We start from the raw sequence: 18927 nt of genomic DNA on the forward strand, positions 1-18927 counted from the left end.
AAGCCATGTCCAACATTGCCAATTCAGAGTCAGTCATCCCTCCACCCTCACCACAAGCTCCAGATGCTTCAGGCTTCCAAATGTTGGCCAAGAACTTGATATCATACTTTTACTGCCAGATACCATACTTTTACTCTCCTTCTCAATTAAAACTAAACCTTTTTATGATGTTTTGTTATGTGATAAATTAAACAAATAACAAGTGCACCTCCCTATGATCTTTTATTTATTATTTCTCCCTTCTTGTAGTGTTATAATTTTGCTTGTTATCTTGACACAAAACCTTTGATATTTTCCTTTTAATTGCTTTCTTTGCTGTTTAATTAGCAGGTTATCTTACTTTTGTCATTTTCTTGTGTGTCTCTTTTATTCCATTTCTCTCCTATTGTTTTGATTCCTGCTGTTCTAGTACTTTTTTAGCTAGCTGTAAGGCTCTCTCCCAAGTCTATGTCTTCTTCTGCACTCATGTTTACAACTGCTACCCAATTGCACTTCCTTAGGCACTTTGCTAATTATATTACTACCCTCATGAAAAATATTCAATTGCTCTCCACCTTTACTCATTAAACAGTGTAAAGATTGAATAAGTTTCAACACTTAAGACTATCCTTCTTTCTACAGATCACTGGGATAATTCATCCCCTCAAGGTTCTCTATAATTAAGTTAGTAAAGCATTATATGGCACAAGTTTACAAAAACAAACATTTATAAGAGAACAAAACAAGGTCTAGCCATAAGTCTGTTATTTATATTTTCTTCTGATATTTTGGCCTGGAAATCTGTCATTATGTCTTCTTTGTTTTATATGTTGTGGAAAAATTAATATAATTATGTTTTATTGATAATACTCGAATACCAGAATGTGAGGATCCACCTGTGAATCTCCAGGGACCACATTTTCAGTCAGGGGATTAACACATTTATTGCTTATTCTGAGTAATATGGAGATATGAACTAAACCTAAGTTCCCAAAAGTTAATATCACAATTATTTCAACATCTCTAAAATAATTTATCTGTAATTTCTACTCATTTGTTACAATAGTGAGGCTATTTTGATTTAAAAAGAAAGAGAAGGTAAGTTCTACATTGCAAAGAGGTAATTATGTCTTAAACGCTAATGTGTACCTAAAAAGAGTTATGCACAAGAATGGAGTCGATGTTTATCCAGTATCCAAATCTAAATTCAACCTAGCTCTTTCTCTCAACTGCCTGAAGATGCAAAGATTCCTTGATCCTTCTGAACATCTCTTTGTCCCTTCCCTCACTTCACAGCATTGTCAAGCCTTAGTAATAGTTTTGGATCATTCCCGGTGATATATCATAACTTAAATTTTTCACTTTTAAATGGAACATATTGTAACCCCTAGAAATTAATCCACACGTCTACAATCAACTAATCTTTGACAAACAAGTTAAAATCACTCCCTCAAGAAGAGATGGTCTCTTCAATAAATGGTGTTGGGAAAATTGGACCTCCACATAGAGAAGTATGAAAGAAGCCTCCCACCCTCCCACCCCCACCCCCTGCCTTACACCTTTTACTAAAATAAACTCACAACAGGTCAAGGATCTATATCTAAGATCTTATTTTTTTATTTTTTTGACAGGCAGAGTGGACAGTGAGAGAGAGAGAGAGACAGAGAGAAAGGTCTTCCTTTGCCGTTGGTTCACCCTCCAATGGCCGCCGTGGTTGGCGCGCTGCGACCGGCGTGCTTCTCCTGGTCTTCCATGGGGTGCAGGGCCCAAGCACTTGGGCCATCCTCCACTGCACTCCCGGGCCACAGCAGAGAGCTGGCCTGGAAGAGGGGCAACCGGGACAGAATCCGGTGCCCCGACCGGGACTAGAACCCGGTGTGCCGGTGCCGCAAGGCAGAGGATTAGCCTAGTGAGCCACGGCGCCGGCCCTAAATCTAAGATCTTAATCCAACAAATTGCTACAGGAAAACATGGGGAAAACTCTGCAAGACACTGACTTAGATGAAGCCTTCTTGAATAAAACCCCAGATGCACAGGCAATAAAAGCAAAAATAAACAATGCGATTACATCAAACTAAGAAACTTCTACACAGAAAAGGAAACACTCCACAAAGTGAAGAGGTAATTTACAGATTATTTGCAAACTTTACATCTGATATCTGATAAAGGATTATTACCAAGAATATATAAGGATCTCAAGAAACTCAGCAACAACAAAAAACCAATCCAGTTAAGAAATGTCTGAAAGACATGAACAGGTATTTTTCCAAGAGCAAAATATAAATGGGCAATAGACACCTGATAAGATGCACAGGATCACTAGCCTTCAGAGAAATGCAAATAAAAATCACAATGCAGTTTTACCTCACACCAATCAGAATGGCTATCATCCAAAAAAATAAAAAATAAAAAAACAAATGTTGGAGAGGATCTAGAGATAAGAGTATCTTAATACACTGTAGGTGGGAATGTAAACAGCAAAACCACTATGGAAGACAGTATTAAGATTCCTCAGAAATCTAAAATTAGATCTACCATATAATCCAGCCAACCCACTCCTGGGAAATTTACCCAGAATACATAAAATCAGCATATGAAAGAGTTATCTATATCCCATATTTATAGAGCTCAATTTGCAATAGCTCAGATATGGAATCAACCCAGATGTCCATCAAGTGATGAATGCATGAAGAAAATGTGGATTATATGCACTATGGAATACTACCCCAACATAAAAAAAAATGAAATACTATCTTTCACTACAAAATGGATGCAATTGGAAACCATTTTGCTTGGTGAAATAAACATTTCCCCAAAGAAAATTATCATATGTATTCTCTAAGTGGCAACTAATATACAGAATACTAAAAAAAGGAATGTATATGAATGAAATTGACATATTGAGATTTTATTATTGTTTATAGTCCTTGTCTATACTCGTGAAGATCAGTAGCTTTTCTACTTACTACTCCTTGACTTCTCTACTTAGTGCAGGATTGAGCCTGTGATAATAAAGTAAGTTGAAAGTAAATCATTGAATAAATTAAAAGAAAAATAAGAAAGGCAAGAGGAGGCAAGGTGAGACCTAAGGAGGAGAGGGAAGTATCATTATCATCTTAAGACTGCATACATGAAATATATGAAATGTCCTCCCTTTATATAAGTAAATAAAAATGTCAAATCCATTTTTACCTAAGTGTTACCTTCAGAAAGTTGTTTTAGAATTCAGATTTTTTAATTATTAAAAATATTTTTAAAGTTTCATTTTGCAATAATTTCAGACTTACAAGAAATGTGAAGGACAGTACAAAGAATTCCTGTATATCTCTATATATTCCTGTATATCTATATATATTCCTCAAATGTTAGCGCCTTTCACAGCCACAGTACAATGATGGAAGCAAGGAAACTGAAACTGGTACAATACTATTTCCTAATCCATACAAATTAAACAAATTTCACCAATTGTTTCACTAATATATATGTTTCAGTTAATGTCATGTATCTTCAGTCTCAATCTGTTTGTCTTTGCTTTCTGTGAGTTTTTTTTTTGTTTGTTTGTTTTTTTTTTTTTTTTTAACACCAGGAGCTTTAAAAGACTCTCATGCTTATCTACATGATGGTGCTCCATGTTAGTCACCTTAATGTCACCAAAGAATCCTTGAGATTCAATTTGTAGAACAGATATTCCAAAGGCACTCTGGGGAATATGAGTCCAAACTATTATGAAAATCCTAACATCTGTTTCTGCTTATTTGATCTATTCTGTTCATACCTTTCAGAATAATTTCTGGAATTCAAAGATTTAGACATTTCAATTACAGTTTATAATGAAATATAGTTCTTTATTTCACTTGCAATAAAGGCTCAATGCCTTAACTTGACATTCAGATTGTTACAGTTGTCACCAATCATTCTTTCCAGGTTTAAGTCATTACTTTTTTGCATATATTCATTGGTTAAGCAGCAAAAACTGCTCATGTTTCCTTCATTTTTTATGGTTATTCTTTACTTATGCTGTTTCTTATGTATGGAATTTCTTTCCCTTCCTCTAATCTGAGACTGAATTCTTTAGATGGAAATTAACTATCAGAACTTTCCTGAATGCTACTTCCTACTGTGAGCCCTGATGGCAAACAGAAATTAGCTGCAGAATGCTCCTCTTCTGTCCGAAGTTGTGGCACTTTGCCTACCTGATCTCTAGTAGACTCAAAGATACCATAGGCATGGCCATGTTAAATTAATCTTTAGTTAGTTTGCTTTCTTCATCGCATCCCAAGCTTTTAGCATCGTGCTGTGTATGGAGGAGGAGTGTGCTGAATGCGTAATGTGTGCTTTCTGAGAAAATGAAGCTGCCTGTTTTCATTTAGAAAGTATTCAAAAAGCTACAAAAGATTTTCTTTATGGAATTTCTACAATATTTGGCCTTTTTAAAGAGACAGTGTAAACACTTTTTAATTAATTCATCTTTTGGAAAACAACTTCTTCAGTTTAATAGTTAATATAACCTAGGGCTAAAGATAAAAAAGTCTTCCAAGATCTGAATGGCACTGATTACCTCAAGAAGAGCATTAATAATGTTCCTGCCTCTAATATCTCTGTAAGCCTACAGTCAAAATATTTGTCCTGATTAATTATTAAACATGTTTCAGACTTTCTATATTAGTGACTTTTGTGCTAGATATGATTTCTAATTAAGCTTTCAATTTTTGTGATGAAACTGTATTTAAGTCTACCAAATGTCATAGCTCAACTTTCACATTTAATAATCAGTTCCTAGGATATTCTTTAAAACTGGTAGGACAGTAATAATTTATGAAGAACTTGCAGACATGTCTAGGACAGTATGAGAATGAGAGCTCAGGATGGAATTTGTAGTTAGAGTCACAACATACAGAATAAAATTCAATCATATTCATACTATTATGGAGAATGATACGGTAAATATACTTTAAATGTTCACATAATCTAAATTGTTAAAACTCATAGATGCAGGCCGGCGCCGCAGCTCAATAGGCTAATCCTCCGCCTTGCGGCGCCGGCACACGGGGTTCTAGTCCCGGTCGGGGCACCGATCCTGTCCTGGTTGCCCCTCTTCCAGGCCAGCTCTCTGCTGTGGCCAGGGAGTGCAGTGGAGGATGGCCCAAGTGCTTGGGCCCTGCACCCCATGGGAGACCAGGAGAGCACCTGACTCCTGCCATGGGATCAGCGCGGTGCGCCGGCCGCAGCGCGCCAGCCGCGCGGCCATTGGAGGGTGAACCAACGGCAAAGGAAGACCTTTCTCTCTGTCTCTCTCTCTCACTGTCCACTCTGCCTGTAAAAAACAAAAACAAAAACAAAAACAAAACAAAACAAAACAAACAAAAAACCTCATAGATGCTATGTACAAATGATAAACAGTATCATCACTAGATTTTATAAAAGAAAACATCTATACAAGATCTCAAAATTTTTACCCATAAACCAGACATGTTCAAAAGATGGATATAGGGGCCAGCGCTGTGGCACAGGGGGTTAAAGCCACGGCCTACAGCGCCGGCATCCCATATGGGTGCCTGTTCGCTTCCCGGTTGCTCCACTTCCAATGCAGCTCTCTGCTATGGCCTGGGAAAGCAGTAGAAGATGGCCCAAGTCCTTAGGCCCCTGCACCTACATGGGAGACCCCAAAGAAGCTCCTGGCTCCTGGCTTTGGATTGGCACAGCTCTGGCTGTTGTGGTCATTTAGGGAGTGAACCAGCGGATGGAAGACCTCTCTGTTTCTCTCTCTCCGACACTACCTCTCTCTGTAACTTTGTCTTTCAAAGAAATAAAATAAATTTTAAAAAAGAACAAAAGATGGATATATGATATTATATCAACAAAAGGTCTGGTAGATTACCTTAACTACGTGTAGGATCTTATCAATGCCATAAGGCTATATAAATTTGAATTGTGGTTTTAAAAATCTCAATAAATACCATATATGCATCTATCAGGTATATATAATAGGCCCTAGTATTAAAATTAAGTGTAAGAAAATCATTAGGTCATGAAACGGAATGGAGTTCTTTTTTAAAGATTTATTTATTTACTTGAAAGAGGTACACAGAGAGAAAGAAAGAGAGAGAGACAGAGAGAGAGAGAGACAGAGAGGTCTTACATCCTCTGGTTCACTCCCCAAATGGCCACAATGGCCAGGGCTGGGCCAGGCTGAAGCAAGAGCCAGAAGTCAGGATCTTCATTTGGGTCTCCCATGTGGGTGCTGGGACCCAATCACTTGGACCACCCTCTACTGTTTTCCCAGGTGCATTAGCAGGGAGCTGGATGGTCCGTGGAGCAGCTGGGATGTGAACAGGTTCCCATATGGATGCCAGTGCTGCAGACCATGGCTTTACCCTGCTGTGCCACAGCTCTGGCCCAAGGAATGGAATTCTGATACACAATAAATGGGTAAACCTTGAAAACACTGCACTAGGCAAAAGTTGCCAGACACAAAATTGCATTATGTGACAACACTTATATGAAATGTCTAGTATAGCAAAATTGATGGTGACGGAAAGTAGAATAATGGTGGTTTAAGGTTTGGGAGGAGAGGGACACATACCGACAGCTAAAGTGTTGGGGATTTCTTTTGAGGTGATAAATTTGTGCTAAGCTAAATCAACTGTTGTGATGATTGCACATATCTAGGAATATATTGAAAAGTACTGAATTGAGCACTTCTAATGGGAGAATTGTGAGGAACCCAAATTATATCTTAATAAAACCATTAAAATATGTACACATGTTATAAACAGTGTTCTACATTGACAGGAATGCTGGGAAAGCGATAACTCAACATCACAATTCATCTGACATGTCCAAGTCTTTACAATTTTGCTGACCAGGTATACTCTGATTCCTGAACAGAAATGCCACTGGAAGTCTTTTGGGTATTGTTGATATGGCAGTTCTTTCCCTCAACTACAAACCCCGCTCAACACTTTGCTGATCTAATAAATGATTCCTTGGCTAAGTAGACCTTAAGCGGAACTTTGATTCCATTTTCTGAGGATTGAACTGAACTCAAAGGCCATGGAATACAGAGCCATTGACCCATACCATTCATACTTCTGTGTAGCAGTTAGAAGTTGCTCAGACTGTATAATCAGTAGTTACCTATATCATATAAAATAGATTTCTTGGGAAAAAAAGGAAATCACGGGAAGAATTTGGAGCAGGAGAGGATGCACATGAGTTCTATTTCATACCAGCAACTAGAAAAATTCCAGCAAGGAAAAAGGGAAAAAAAGGAGTCTGATATATTTAGCAGTTTACAAGTGTTGAAATCTAACTCTTGGGTTTTCCCTCTAGGCATGAGACTTCCCTGCTAGGAAAAAGGAGCATCCAGTTAAAGGCACTGTGTAAACACTCACATCCAGTGCCCTCTTCATTTGCCATTAGGGAGGATTGCTGGCTGTTCCAGTGCTGCATCCTTAATTTACCTTGGGGATAGCAAAGCAGAATCATATACAAAAAACTAAAACTAACACAAAACTTGGTACCAGTTGGGAAACAAAAAAAAACAGATATATGTTTAAATCTGTCGTGTTGAATTCCTAGAATGAGCATCTGATTTGAAGATATTTACAATCTAGGGCTTGGGATTTAACTGGACATGATTTTTAATTTTTAGTGTAAATACAACCAGTGAAATCACTCTCACAATAAAGAACTTGTGGAAGGGGGGGTGATGCTGTGGTGAAGCAGGTAAAGCCTGCAGTGCTGGCATCCCATATGTGCTCTGGTTCGAGTCCCGGCTGCTCCACTTCCAGTCCAGCATGGGAGACCTGGAGGAAGCTCCTGGCTCCTGACTTTGGATCGACACAGCTCTAGCCATTGTGGCCATGTGGGGAGTGAGCTGACAAATGGAAGACCTTTCTCTCCCTCCCTTCCTCTCCCTCCCTCCCTCTCTCTCTATTTCTCTCTCTCTCTCTCTCTCTCTCTCTCTCTCTCCCTCTATTCTCTATAACTCTGCCTTTCAAATAAATAATTAAATATTTTTTTTAAACTTGTGAAAGAACAATACAAGGGTAAGGTCATGATCTGTAAACAAATTGATTTTCCTTTCCCCAGCACCTGGGTATCCTCATCAGCTCAAACAGAAATAATGTGCTTCAGAGATAATTTGAAGCATGGTTTCTAGATAGTTTCTTTTTTGCAAATGTAGAAGCAAAATCAATACACATGCAATATGTCCTTACTAAAGTGCATCCAGTGTTTAGATTTTATGCAGTTTATGTTTTGTAAATCTAAAACCCAGAAAATGTGTATAATAACTTACTTGGGATGCATGGATAAATGGCTACTCTGGGTTGGGTACAACCCTGATTATAAATAATGAATAAAACTCATATCCTTGGGGCTGTAACTCCTAGTCTCTAACCGGCTGTTTCATTCTTTGTTTCAGTGAATCTGAAAATTTTCAGGAAAATATGAAAATATATTCAGCATCTGAATCCTTTAGTGAGGGATAGTTAGGAGAGAATTAGGGAAAACCAGAATGAAGAAAATAGAAATACAGTTAAGTAAAATCCAGCCCTGAGAGTGGGCATTTATGCCTTTTGTGGTATATGGAAAAAGTTATAGGAATGATATTATTTATGTTAGAAATGATGTCAGGTATGTAATTAAAGAACTGGGAGTTCAATAGATAGAGTACCTCCAGGCTGGAGCCCATTGGCTTTGGAAAGAAGGACCAGCCCAGACAAAGAGCAGGGACAACCAAAGAGCAGCTGTAGTAATAGCAGTAAATAGTAGTAAAGCTAGTATTTAATGAGTGCCATGAACTGTGCAGAAGAATTTCCCTGTATTCTAGGCTTCCCAGATGGAAGGCATGTTCACTCTGGTTTCTGTATTTTGTTTGTCCATTCACCTCTACTGAGTTTTGTCCTATGGGTTCCTCCCACTTATGTTTAACAACTTCTCCCTTTGGAATTTCTTATTTGTTGTTCATATATTCATTCAGCATTTATGTGGATCAATCTGCTAGTTACTGGGATTACAGGAAAACATGAATAAAAAAAGGACACAATTCCCAAAACTTCAAGGAACTTTCACTTTCATGGAGGCTCAATGATTATATAAGAGGTGTGCTCAGGTGTCGGGGATTTTATATAGCTACAGAGTGAGTAAAAATGCTCTCAGTAACACATCTTTATAGTTCTCTAGTGTTACAACTTTTTGTTGAATAGCTACATAATTTTAATGTTAAATATATATTAAACCAAGTATTATATACATATGCACACACAAACACACATACATATATATGGGACCTTTAAAAGTTAGAAGAAAAATGCAATAAAAAGATGTTTATTTTGGTATAAAGGAATTTTGAAGTCTATGCATAGTGTTTTCATAATACATATTTGCCATGGACTTTTTAAAGACTCAATGTATGCTTAGATTTAAAAGAAAATTTGTGTTAAAATAAACATCTTTTCATTAAATTTTCCACAAACTTTTTGAAATACCCTTATATTACACAACTGTATTATGCTACCTATCACACACACACACACATATATACCCAAAATTACTGGAATATTTAGTTCAGGTTAATAGTCCAAATGTCCATCAATAAGAGGCCATTACACAATGAAATATTGATGCTCTGTTATGAAAATAGCTCCAAAATATATAACTTTTAAAAGGAAGGCTCCAGAAGAATTTCCATTTTATGTTTATTTGGGTAGGCGGCAGTAAGAATAGATGTGATAGTTCCTTTTTTTAAACATAGACACTTTAGAATCCTTTGTAAAAATCTAAAAAGTCAAAACAGCTCTGAGTGCCTACTGGGGAACAGAATGGAGAACTATGCAAGTGAACTCAACAGTGGGGGAGGGGTGATGGGTGGGAATGGGTATTTTCACTGCATACATTTTTCTGTTTTTGAACAAAGTGAATGTATTACTTATTTAAAATTTAATTTAATATCCATGAAGTTTTGGGGGAAGATGTCTACTAGTGACTGTACCAGGTGGTTGAAGAGCTGCGACTGTGGAGAGGGAGAGAGGTATGTTGTTGAATCCAATCTGAGCAGAATTGCCTGTGGGCAGGTGTGAGAAGGATCGGGCCTGGCATGACTGCCAAGGACAAGGTGGCTGGTCTCCTTAAACAGCAGTGCTGGGAGGTGCAGGGGAGTCTGGCAGGATGCGGGTTCTCAGGGTCTCACATGCTAGGCTGTGGGTTCTGGATTTCATTCCAAAGGTTACATGCATCATCAAAGGGCAATGGAACAAGAAGGGAGAGATGAGACTTGTATGTTGAAATTGTCTCCCTGGGAGGAAGGGCATGCATGACAGGAGGGTCAGAAACAATGACTGGAGGACGATTTAGGAAGTACTTGGTCATCCGTCGGGTGGGAAATGAAGAGTATTTGAACAGAGGCATGGGCAGTGGGGCTAGAGAGGTGGGAGTCCTGTCACCACACAGCTGGATGTTGGCTGTAAGTCTTTGATTTCTCACTTTCTGCATGGGGTTCATTTTGTTCATTCACTCATACGCTCCAAAATCTCATTATTATTGTTATTATTATTATCAATTTGTATTCTGTGCTCATCTTCATTTTGGTGTTGCTGACAATTTTCAGGGTCCCTGCTATAGGATGGGATGCGATTGGGGCGATAAAGCCTTTTTGGCCTTGTACGCACTCTAGCGCTCAGATTGAGTGTCCAGGAATTGAAAACGACTCACCATGGTATGCACTACAACAACAGGGCTGACAGGAGGTGGGGCTTTGTGCTGGAACACAGGGGTGGGAGCAGAGTGCTCCCACAACCCCGTGTGACCATGTCGAATGCCACCCTGTCCTTCATACCTTTCGGAGTTCTGCTATTTTTGTTTGTTTCTGTCAACTGGTATACAATTCTTGTGAATGCTTCTAACTAGGGATTCCTTTTCCCTGGACCAAGCTCTACTCTTCAGTGCATGACAATTGTTCAATTCACTCCCAAAACTGTGCCCATAAATAAATCTTGCAAATACTCCTTGCTCTAATAATTGCAAACATAATCATATGAAATAAGTGGAAAACATAAGAAACCCATATAGCAACAATACAGACAGTTGCACCCCCTTTTCTGGAGTTCTGATTTTTGTGGTTTCAGCTACCTTCAGTCAACTCTATTGGAAAATATTAAGTGGAAAATTCCAGAAATTTAAAAAAAATAATTTTAAATTGTATGTGTTTCTGGGTAGCAGTCAGGTGAAATCTGGAGTTATTCTGTTCCATCACAGCAGGGGGTGAAATCAGCCCTTGGCCAGGGTATCCATGCTGAGGAGGCCACCCACCTGTTAGTCACTTGCTGCCCTCTGAGTTATCAGATCGACAGCAGGGTTTATGGTCTGCTGTTAATAATGGAATGGCCAAAGCATAAGATAATGAAGCTGGCAATTTGTATGTGCCAAAGAGAAGCCATGAATTGCTCCCTTTAAGTGGAAAACTGAAAGTATTTGATTTAAGGAAAGAAAAAAAAATCACATGCTGAGATTAGTAAAATCTGCTATAAGTTTTTGTTTATCTCTTATTGTGCCTAATTTATAAATTAAACTTTATCACAAGTATCTATGTGTAGGAAAAACGTGGTATATGTAGATTCAATATGATCCATAGTTTCAGGCATTCATTGGGGGGCATTGTAATACGACCTCTGCACATAATGGGAAACAATTAAAACTTCAAAGTTGTGAAACAATTTCAGAATATAATATATTTTAATGTAAAAGAAAATATGGAGGGCAAGCATTTGTCCTAATGGTTAAGAGATTGGATAGGATGCTTACAGCCCTTATTGTAGTCCATGGGTTTGATCTCTGCTTGTGACTCTAGCTTCATACCAGTGCAGACCCTGTGAGGTACAGTGACAGCTCAATTCCTGCCACCCAAAGGAAGGCCTGGACATAATTCCCAGCTCCTTGCCAGTGTTAGCAAATTTAGTCATTGTGGGCACATAAGGAGTAAAACAGAGGGTGAGAGTTACTGTGTGTTCTTGCTTTCTTCCTATCTGCCTCTCTTTGTCTCTCTGCCTCCCAAATAAAAATACAGAACATTGAACATATTGTCTTGCAGGTGTATTATACAGAAAAGTCAGAAAGCTGTAACTGATTCATTTATTTCTTGAAGACTGAATTGTAAAGTCAGGACTATGGATGCACATTAGCAACTTTGAGTGTTCATTAAACCATGATGTCAAAGAATTCATTCAAAGTGACAAAGAACTTTTAGGTGGCAATGTATAATTTTAAGTAGATTTCTCCTTAGGGTATGTTTTTGTGTAACAGGTCTGCTCCCTAACAAATGCTTTCATTTTCCTATTCATTGGAGTTGGAATTAGTACTGGGAAATTTATTTTTTATTCCATAGCATTCTGTTGCATTATAAAGATTTGGACACTAGTCAATCATTGCATAAAATGCTGTACAACTGTCTATGAATATAGTTGTTTAAAATAAGGATAATCTGGGGCCAGCTTTGTAGTTCAGGAGCTTAGGCCACCATCTGCAACACTGGCTTCCCATGTGGGTGCTAGTTCTAGTCCTGGCTGCTCCACTTCTTCCCTCCATACCCAAGGTTTATTCATTTATTTATTTATTTGAAATACAGTTAGGGAGAGAGAGAGAGAGAGAAAGAGAGAGAGAGAGAGAGAGAGAGAGAAGGAGGAAGGAGGGAGAGAGAGAAAGAGAGAGAGATAGAGAGAGAATCTTCCATGTGCTGGTTTACTCCCAAATGGCTGTAAAAGCTGAGACTGTGCTAGGCTGAAGCCAAGAACCAGGAGCTTCATCCTGGTCTCCCAAATGTGTGGCAGGGGCTGAAGTACTTGGGCCATCTTCAGTTACTTTCCCAGGCTCATTAGCAGGGAGCTGGAATGAAAACAAAGCACCCATGACCCAAACCAGTGCTTGCATTGGATGCTAGTGTCACCGGAGGCAGTTTAACATGTATGCAATAAGGCTGGCCCCTGGTTGATACATTTCTGATCCAACAACAGGCTAATGTGCCTGGAAAAGTCATGGAGGATGGCCCACTGCCTCAGATGGAGTTCTAGGCTCCTGGCTTCAGCCTGGTCCAGGCTCAGTTGTTGTGGCCATTAGAAGTAAGCCAGCAGATGGAAGATATCTCTCTCTGTCTAAGACTCTATCTCTTTCTGTAACTCTGCCTTTCAAATGAATAAATAAATCTTTTATTAAAAAGTGAGAGTGATCTGTCAACACATGAAAGATTCTCAAAAATATTTTAATGTTAAAAATGAATAAGGGAGCGGCAAAATGGCGGAATAGGAAGGGAGCACACTGATAGTCCGGGAAGAGACAGTTTAATAAAAGTGGAGATACTGCAGGTTCAGGGAAGAGTAGGGGAAGAAACAGCAGAGGAAATTCTTCCAGAGCTAGTGATTCACAGTGGACCCACGTGGAGAAAGTGGAAGCCCAAGTTCAGGACACCAGCGGCAGACTCAACACACCAGCGCTGGAACGCAAGTTGAACCGAACCTCAATAGCCTGAGACCAGCGGGAAAGTGGAAAGAGGAGACTAGAGGGAACGAGGCTTGAAACTCCGTGGGGAAAAGTTCACCAGGCTAACTAAAAGAGAGAGAGGAAAAAAAAAAAAGTGACCGATACGGACACGAGTTTCTCTCTCTCCGCTCACCCCTCAAAGGCTAGCAAGACAAAGAGCAGGCGCCATTTTGGACATACGTCATAAGCAGAGCAACCTCAGGTCTGCACCGGCCCTAACCTAGCAGAAAAACCTGACTCTGGGGGGAGGGGTGAAATAACAGGAGATTAGGATCTAATTTGGCAACCAAGTAGGAGACTGCAGGAGAATTGGAGCCCACACCGAGGGCAGCAGAGATTCCCTGTGTGGTCCTTGGGAAAGAGCTTCTGATCTCTGGCTCCTGTGGGTATATCATTTGCCTGCTAACTACCTCCAATTACGTTCACCTGTGCGTTCAGCTGTGCGGAATTACTTGCCTTTTGAATCAAAAAAAAAAAAAAAAACAATGAAAGAAAGATTTACCATGCCTAACCTGGGAGTGTCACCTTTGACACACCCTCAACCCTGAGGAACCAAACATAGCTCTCAGGCCACACTCATCTCAAGCCTCTAAGGCTCCACCGAAAGCAGACAGTTCACACCTCCCTTAGGATGTATCCCATGTGAAGAGATAGATAGGTCTGGGCCTCTTAACTTACAAGGCCTAAAGCCCAACAGATTATTATCAAGCCCCTTCTGTCAGGTTCTATTTGCCTCTCAATCAGAAAACTTAATTGTAGCTTAGACAGCACCTTTCTTAGCTCCTCTAATAATGACTCTGTCCTTTGTTCTAGACCCAGTCTAGCATACTTGGGCCTCATTCCTTTGTAATCATAACCTCTACTCTACCACCAATGGCTCTACTCCCAACCTGTGTGTATTGATGGTCCTCTTCTCCACTTAATGCTGTATAATTTGTTCAGACCTGGTTAATACCACTCTTAGGATCATTGGTTACTATCCTCACCCTGTCTTTTATGACCTTGTCTAAATATGATCAGAGTCGGCGAACTTGGAAGGCTTCCATAGCCTTGGAAACTCATGACGACAGCCTAGGGTGGTTACTGGCACCATAGACTAGAGTGTCAATTTATTGGGTCAACAACAGGAGCCACTGTGCACTTGCTCCTCATGTGGGATCTCTGTCCTTAATGTGCTGTACATTGTGATTTAATGCTATAACTAGTACTCAAACAGTATGTTTCACTTTGTGTTTCTATGTGGGTGCAAACTGTTGATATCTTTACTTAATGTATACTAAATTGATCTTCTGTATATAAAGAGAATTGGAAATGAATCTTGATGTGAATTGAAGGGGAGAGGGAGCGGGAGAGGGGAGGGTCGCGGGTGGGAGGGAAGTTATGGGAGGGGGAAGCCATTGTAATCCATAAGCTGTACATTGGAAATTTATATTCATTAAATAAAAGTTATAAAAATGAATAAGAACCTTTAGAATACAGTGTATTACAATAGAGTTGTTTTATACCTCAAAATAGACTAAAATTCTTTAAGAAAAAATTTGTTTCCACATATTTTAAATAAAGATTTAAACATGTACATTTTACCACAATTTTATAGGTACTGCTGAATTAAAGAAAGATCAGAGAAAAAGGAAAATTTGATAAACTGATATGGCAAATGGTAGTATATTATACTTATACCTGTAAATAGGATTGTAGACATCTAGAGTGATCATATTTCTTGTTGTATGCCTGAAAGGAAATTCCTTGGCACTGAAATATAATCCCTTTGTTTGAATTCACTGTAATTTTGTGTATTTGGATTGGAACATTAAAAGGTCTTTGCTTATTTTCTTATTCTAATCTTTAGTCTTTCTAAAAAATTATAACTCTATTGTGCTGTAAAACACAATATACTTAAAACTTAAGACATGCAAGTTAAATAATGAAAATCGATGTATTGACCAAATTAGGTATGACTTCTATACTGGTAGTCCTAAAGGAACCATTTCTCTGAATGTTCTCACATTCTATAGTCCTTCTCACATGGACTGTGGGCTTGATCATGTAACTTGTGGTCACCAATGGAACAACAGACAACATTACTCAAATAGAGGCTTGATAAATGCTTGCCTGTTGGTCCTTCACCTCCTGTAATGCTGTTACCTTCTTGCAATAAAGTCTGACAAATTTTCTGCAAAAAGAAGCCATATGGAAGAGTATAGGAACCAATAACCTGAACCAAATGTGGGAGTGAGGCATCCTTGGATGCTTCAGTTCCTGAGTGACCTTAACCAATATTGTATGTAGCAAGAGAATCACACTGCTGAGCCCTGCCTTGATTCTAAACCTACTGAGAACCAAGTGATAAAATGATATTGTTTTAAGTAATTACATTTTAGAGTGATAGCTTATATAGCATTAAATAATGCACATAGTAAATGATATAAAGTAGCTCTCTGATTTCTTTCTAGAAATAATCCCAAGTTGTGTTCTTGACTGACAGAGCTTTCTAATATTTTCATTATTTATTTATCTGGATATTTGGTTATTATTGAGAGGCATTTCTTTTTTTTTTCTTTCAGTTTTTTATTTTTATTTTTTTTAAAGTCTGGTAAGAAATGTTCTTTGGGGAAGGAGAAGCGACTTCAGATCAGAACATCACCAGAAAGCCATGGGCTATTTCCAACTGAAACCCTTCACCAGGAAGGAGCTGTTGGAAATGAGGCACCTCCCCTCATCGTTTAAGTGTTGCATGGTAACCCCAGACTGAAAGTAGTCCAGAAGTTTTCCTCACACATCTGCACACCATACTCTACTCCGGTTCAGCACTCCGCTCGAGAGAGTGAAGTAGGCACTGGTAATGTAACGGCAGGTCTCGAGGCCCCCAACCAACCAAGACTGAGACAGGACTGAAACAGGACTCAAAATCCAGCTGCTGCCAACCCAGCATGTGTCCATCTCCAACTGACCGCAGTTCGCTCTCTCCACACCAGTCAGGAACGAGGATGGCTCACACTGTAACCCTAAAAGACTCCCTACTCCTGAGTGCCTGCCCAGAGTAGCCCAACATGATGACAGGTGACCTTCCTGGGGTGGCGGGTAGTGAGCAACGCTGGAGAGGCATTTCTTATTTTGTAACTCTATCCATTTGGACAAAGAACTAATGGTTTATGTGGAAAATGTGGTTGAGAATGGCTTTATTGTACATTGACTCAAACAAAATGGCAAGAAACTCCATTGCTGATAATGTTATACATATTTGGCTAATTTCACTTCATACAGTAGTCAAACTGTGGGGAGGACAGTCTGATGGAAGGAAGTTAATTTAAGAAATTCCTGGCACATAAACCTTTTATGGCTTCATCATGCCATTGCTTTTATCTGTTTCTCTATATGACATTGTATCTTGACACCAAATTTTAGGCACAGTAATGCCAAGAATCTTTGGGAACATTTAAAGAATAAAACATTTGAATGTGACATTTATTAGCTTGAACAAGCATTGGGGAGTGGGGTGGGAGAGTGATTCCAGACATATTTCTCGTGAATTCTTTAGGAGAAGAATGCCTTGGTAGATGAGCCTGAAATAGCTAAAACACAACTGTGCACTTCTGGCAGATGATCATACTAGTTCATTGAATGATGCATATTTTATGGCTTAAGTTAGAAACTTTAGCAACTAAAAACAAAGTGTCTGTATACCAAGAGGAAAATGATGTAATCTGTCATGAAATACAACTGGTGATAATATAACTGCTACTATTTCCATAGTCAGTATATATTTGTGTGCTTATTGTAGCACCATTTACCAGATAGGTATATAGAGAAAGTTTAGACATAAAACACCAGTCAAGAAGAGTCCTGATCAGATAATAACACAAGAGTCACACTTACAGAGAGCAGTATTTGCACAGCACTGTGGATGACCTCCAGGTACTGGAAGTCGACGAGACAGTCTGTGACGGAGACGTAGGTGTAATCGTCCATCATGCCATGAGCTGCAGGAGGCAGCACTTTTCGGACGCAGCCAGGCCCATGTTCCCTCCACCATGACCGATGTACGGAGATGTTGAATGTCATTAGATCTGTATCCTGGGCGGGCAGGAGACAAGAGACCACAAGGAGACAATCATATTACATCACATTTTTTACTTTGACCTTCTGAAGAATTCAGGATAAATGAAATGATTGACATGATTTCACTTTCAGGTGAAAGAAACAAAGACAAAGTAATAAATGACTAAATATCTATATATTATTTTCTTGGCTTAAAGTATTAAGATATGATCATTTGGATAGTGATGGTATTGTACAGTTAGCTCACCTCAAAGGTCCAGAAACCAGACCCTTCCTGCATGCTTAGTAAAAAAAAAAACTATTTTGCTTAATATGCATTTTTATTGCATTTTCTTGTTACTGAAACCTTATTGACATCACTGTGATGGGCTAACTTTTATTGAGTGCTTTATTGCACATTAGACATTTCTTGAGTGAATTTAATATATCATTTCTTCTAATGTTCTTGTAGATACTATTATTAACCTATTTTATAGAAAGCTAAATAATTGTCATCACAAAAGATATTGATAGCCTGATCCACATGAATTGTATACCATATAGTAATAAAGGATTTTTCACATGTGGTTAACTGAGAATCAAGATATGAGGAGATTATTCTGGATTATTTGGGTGGGCCCTAAATGCATTCACTTGTATTCATTTTCTTTGTTTGTTTTAGAGATTTAATTGTTTATTTGAAATGCAAAGTTATGCACAGAGAGAATAACAGAGAGACAGACTGTCCACCCTCTGGTTCACTTCCCATTTGGCTGCAATGGTCAGGGCTGTCAGTAGCCATCAGAAAAAGGAGGAGGCCAGAAAGGAACCACTTTTAAAGCTCCCATGGGGGTATGTTCTTTCCAGAGCCTTGAGTTCTGTTCAGTGAAATTCAGACCTCCAGCATCTAGAGCTATGAGAGAAATTTCTGTTGTCTATGCCATCAGGTTTGCAGTAATTTGTTACAGCAGCCATTGGAAATAACAAAGCTGGGAAAGTAAGCCACACAGAGGTAAACTACTTTGCCCGAGGTAGCACAGCGAGTTAGTGGTAAAGCTAGGATTTGATCCTATGCAGTCTGTACTAGGAGCTATGATGTAGTCCTCTCTCACATTACCTGGTATCTTCCTGTTCTCACCCTTTACCACTCCTCATCCCTTGAAAGGAACTAGATCTTTCCTCCTCACTTGTTGCCAGAAAGTTCCAGCAGTGCCCAACAAAAGAACAAAGAAGGTGATCCTTAATTTTCACAGAGCAAATGCAAGTATGTTTTCAGAGCTCCCAGTGGAGATAAAAAGAGTCCAGGATTTTGATTCTTAAGAGATGTCCTTTAGTACAGATTGATCATCCCTAATCTGAAAATCTGAAATCCAAAAC

General features: G+C 38.9%; 1 protein-coding gene across 1 annotated transcript in view; it reads right to left on the minus strand.

Annotated features, from left to right (window-relative positions):
* NKAIN3 (sodium/potassium transporting ATPase interacting 3) overlaps nt 1–18927 on the minus strand; it is a gene marked incomplete at its 3' end in the record, with an annotated part of 391041 nt that overhangs the window by 182495 nt on the left and 189619 nt on the right. Inside the window, exon 3 of the mRNA XM_062189882.1 lies at nt 17389–17586. Coding sequence (XP_062045866.1) covers nt 17389–17586 — 198 coding nt within the window. The remainder of the gene's footprint in view (nt 1–17388; nt 17587–18927) is intronic.

Source organism: Lepus europaeus, chromosome 4 (assembly GCF_033115175.1).
Source record: "Lepus europaeus isolate LE1 chromosome 4, mLepTim1.pri, whole genome shotgun sequence".
In the NCBI taxonomy this organism is placed as follows: domain Eukaryota; kingdom Metazoa; phylum Chordata; class Mammalia; order Lagomorpha; family Leporidae; genus Lepus; species Lepus europaeus.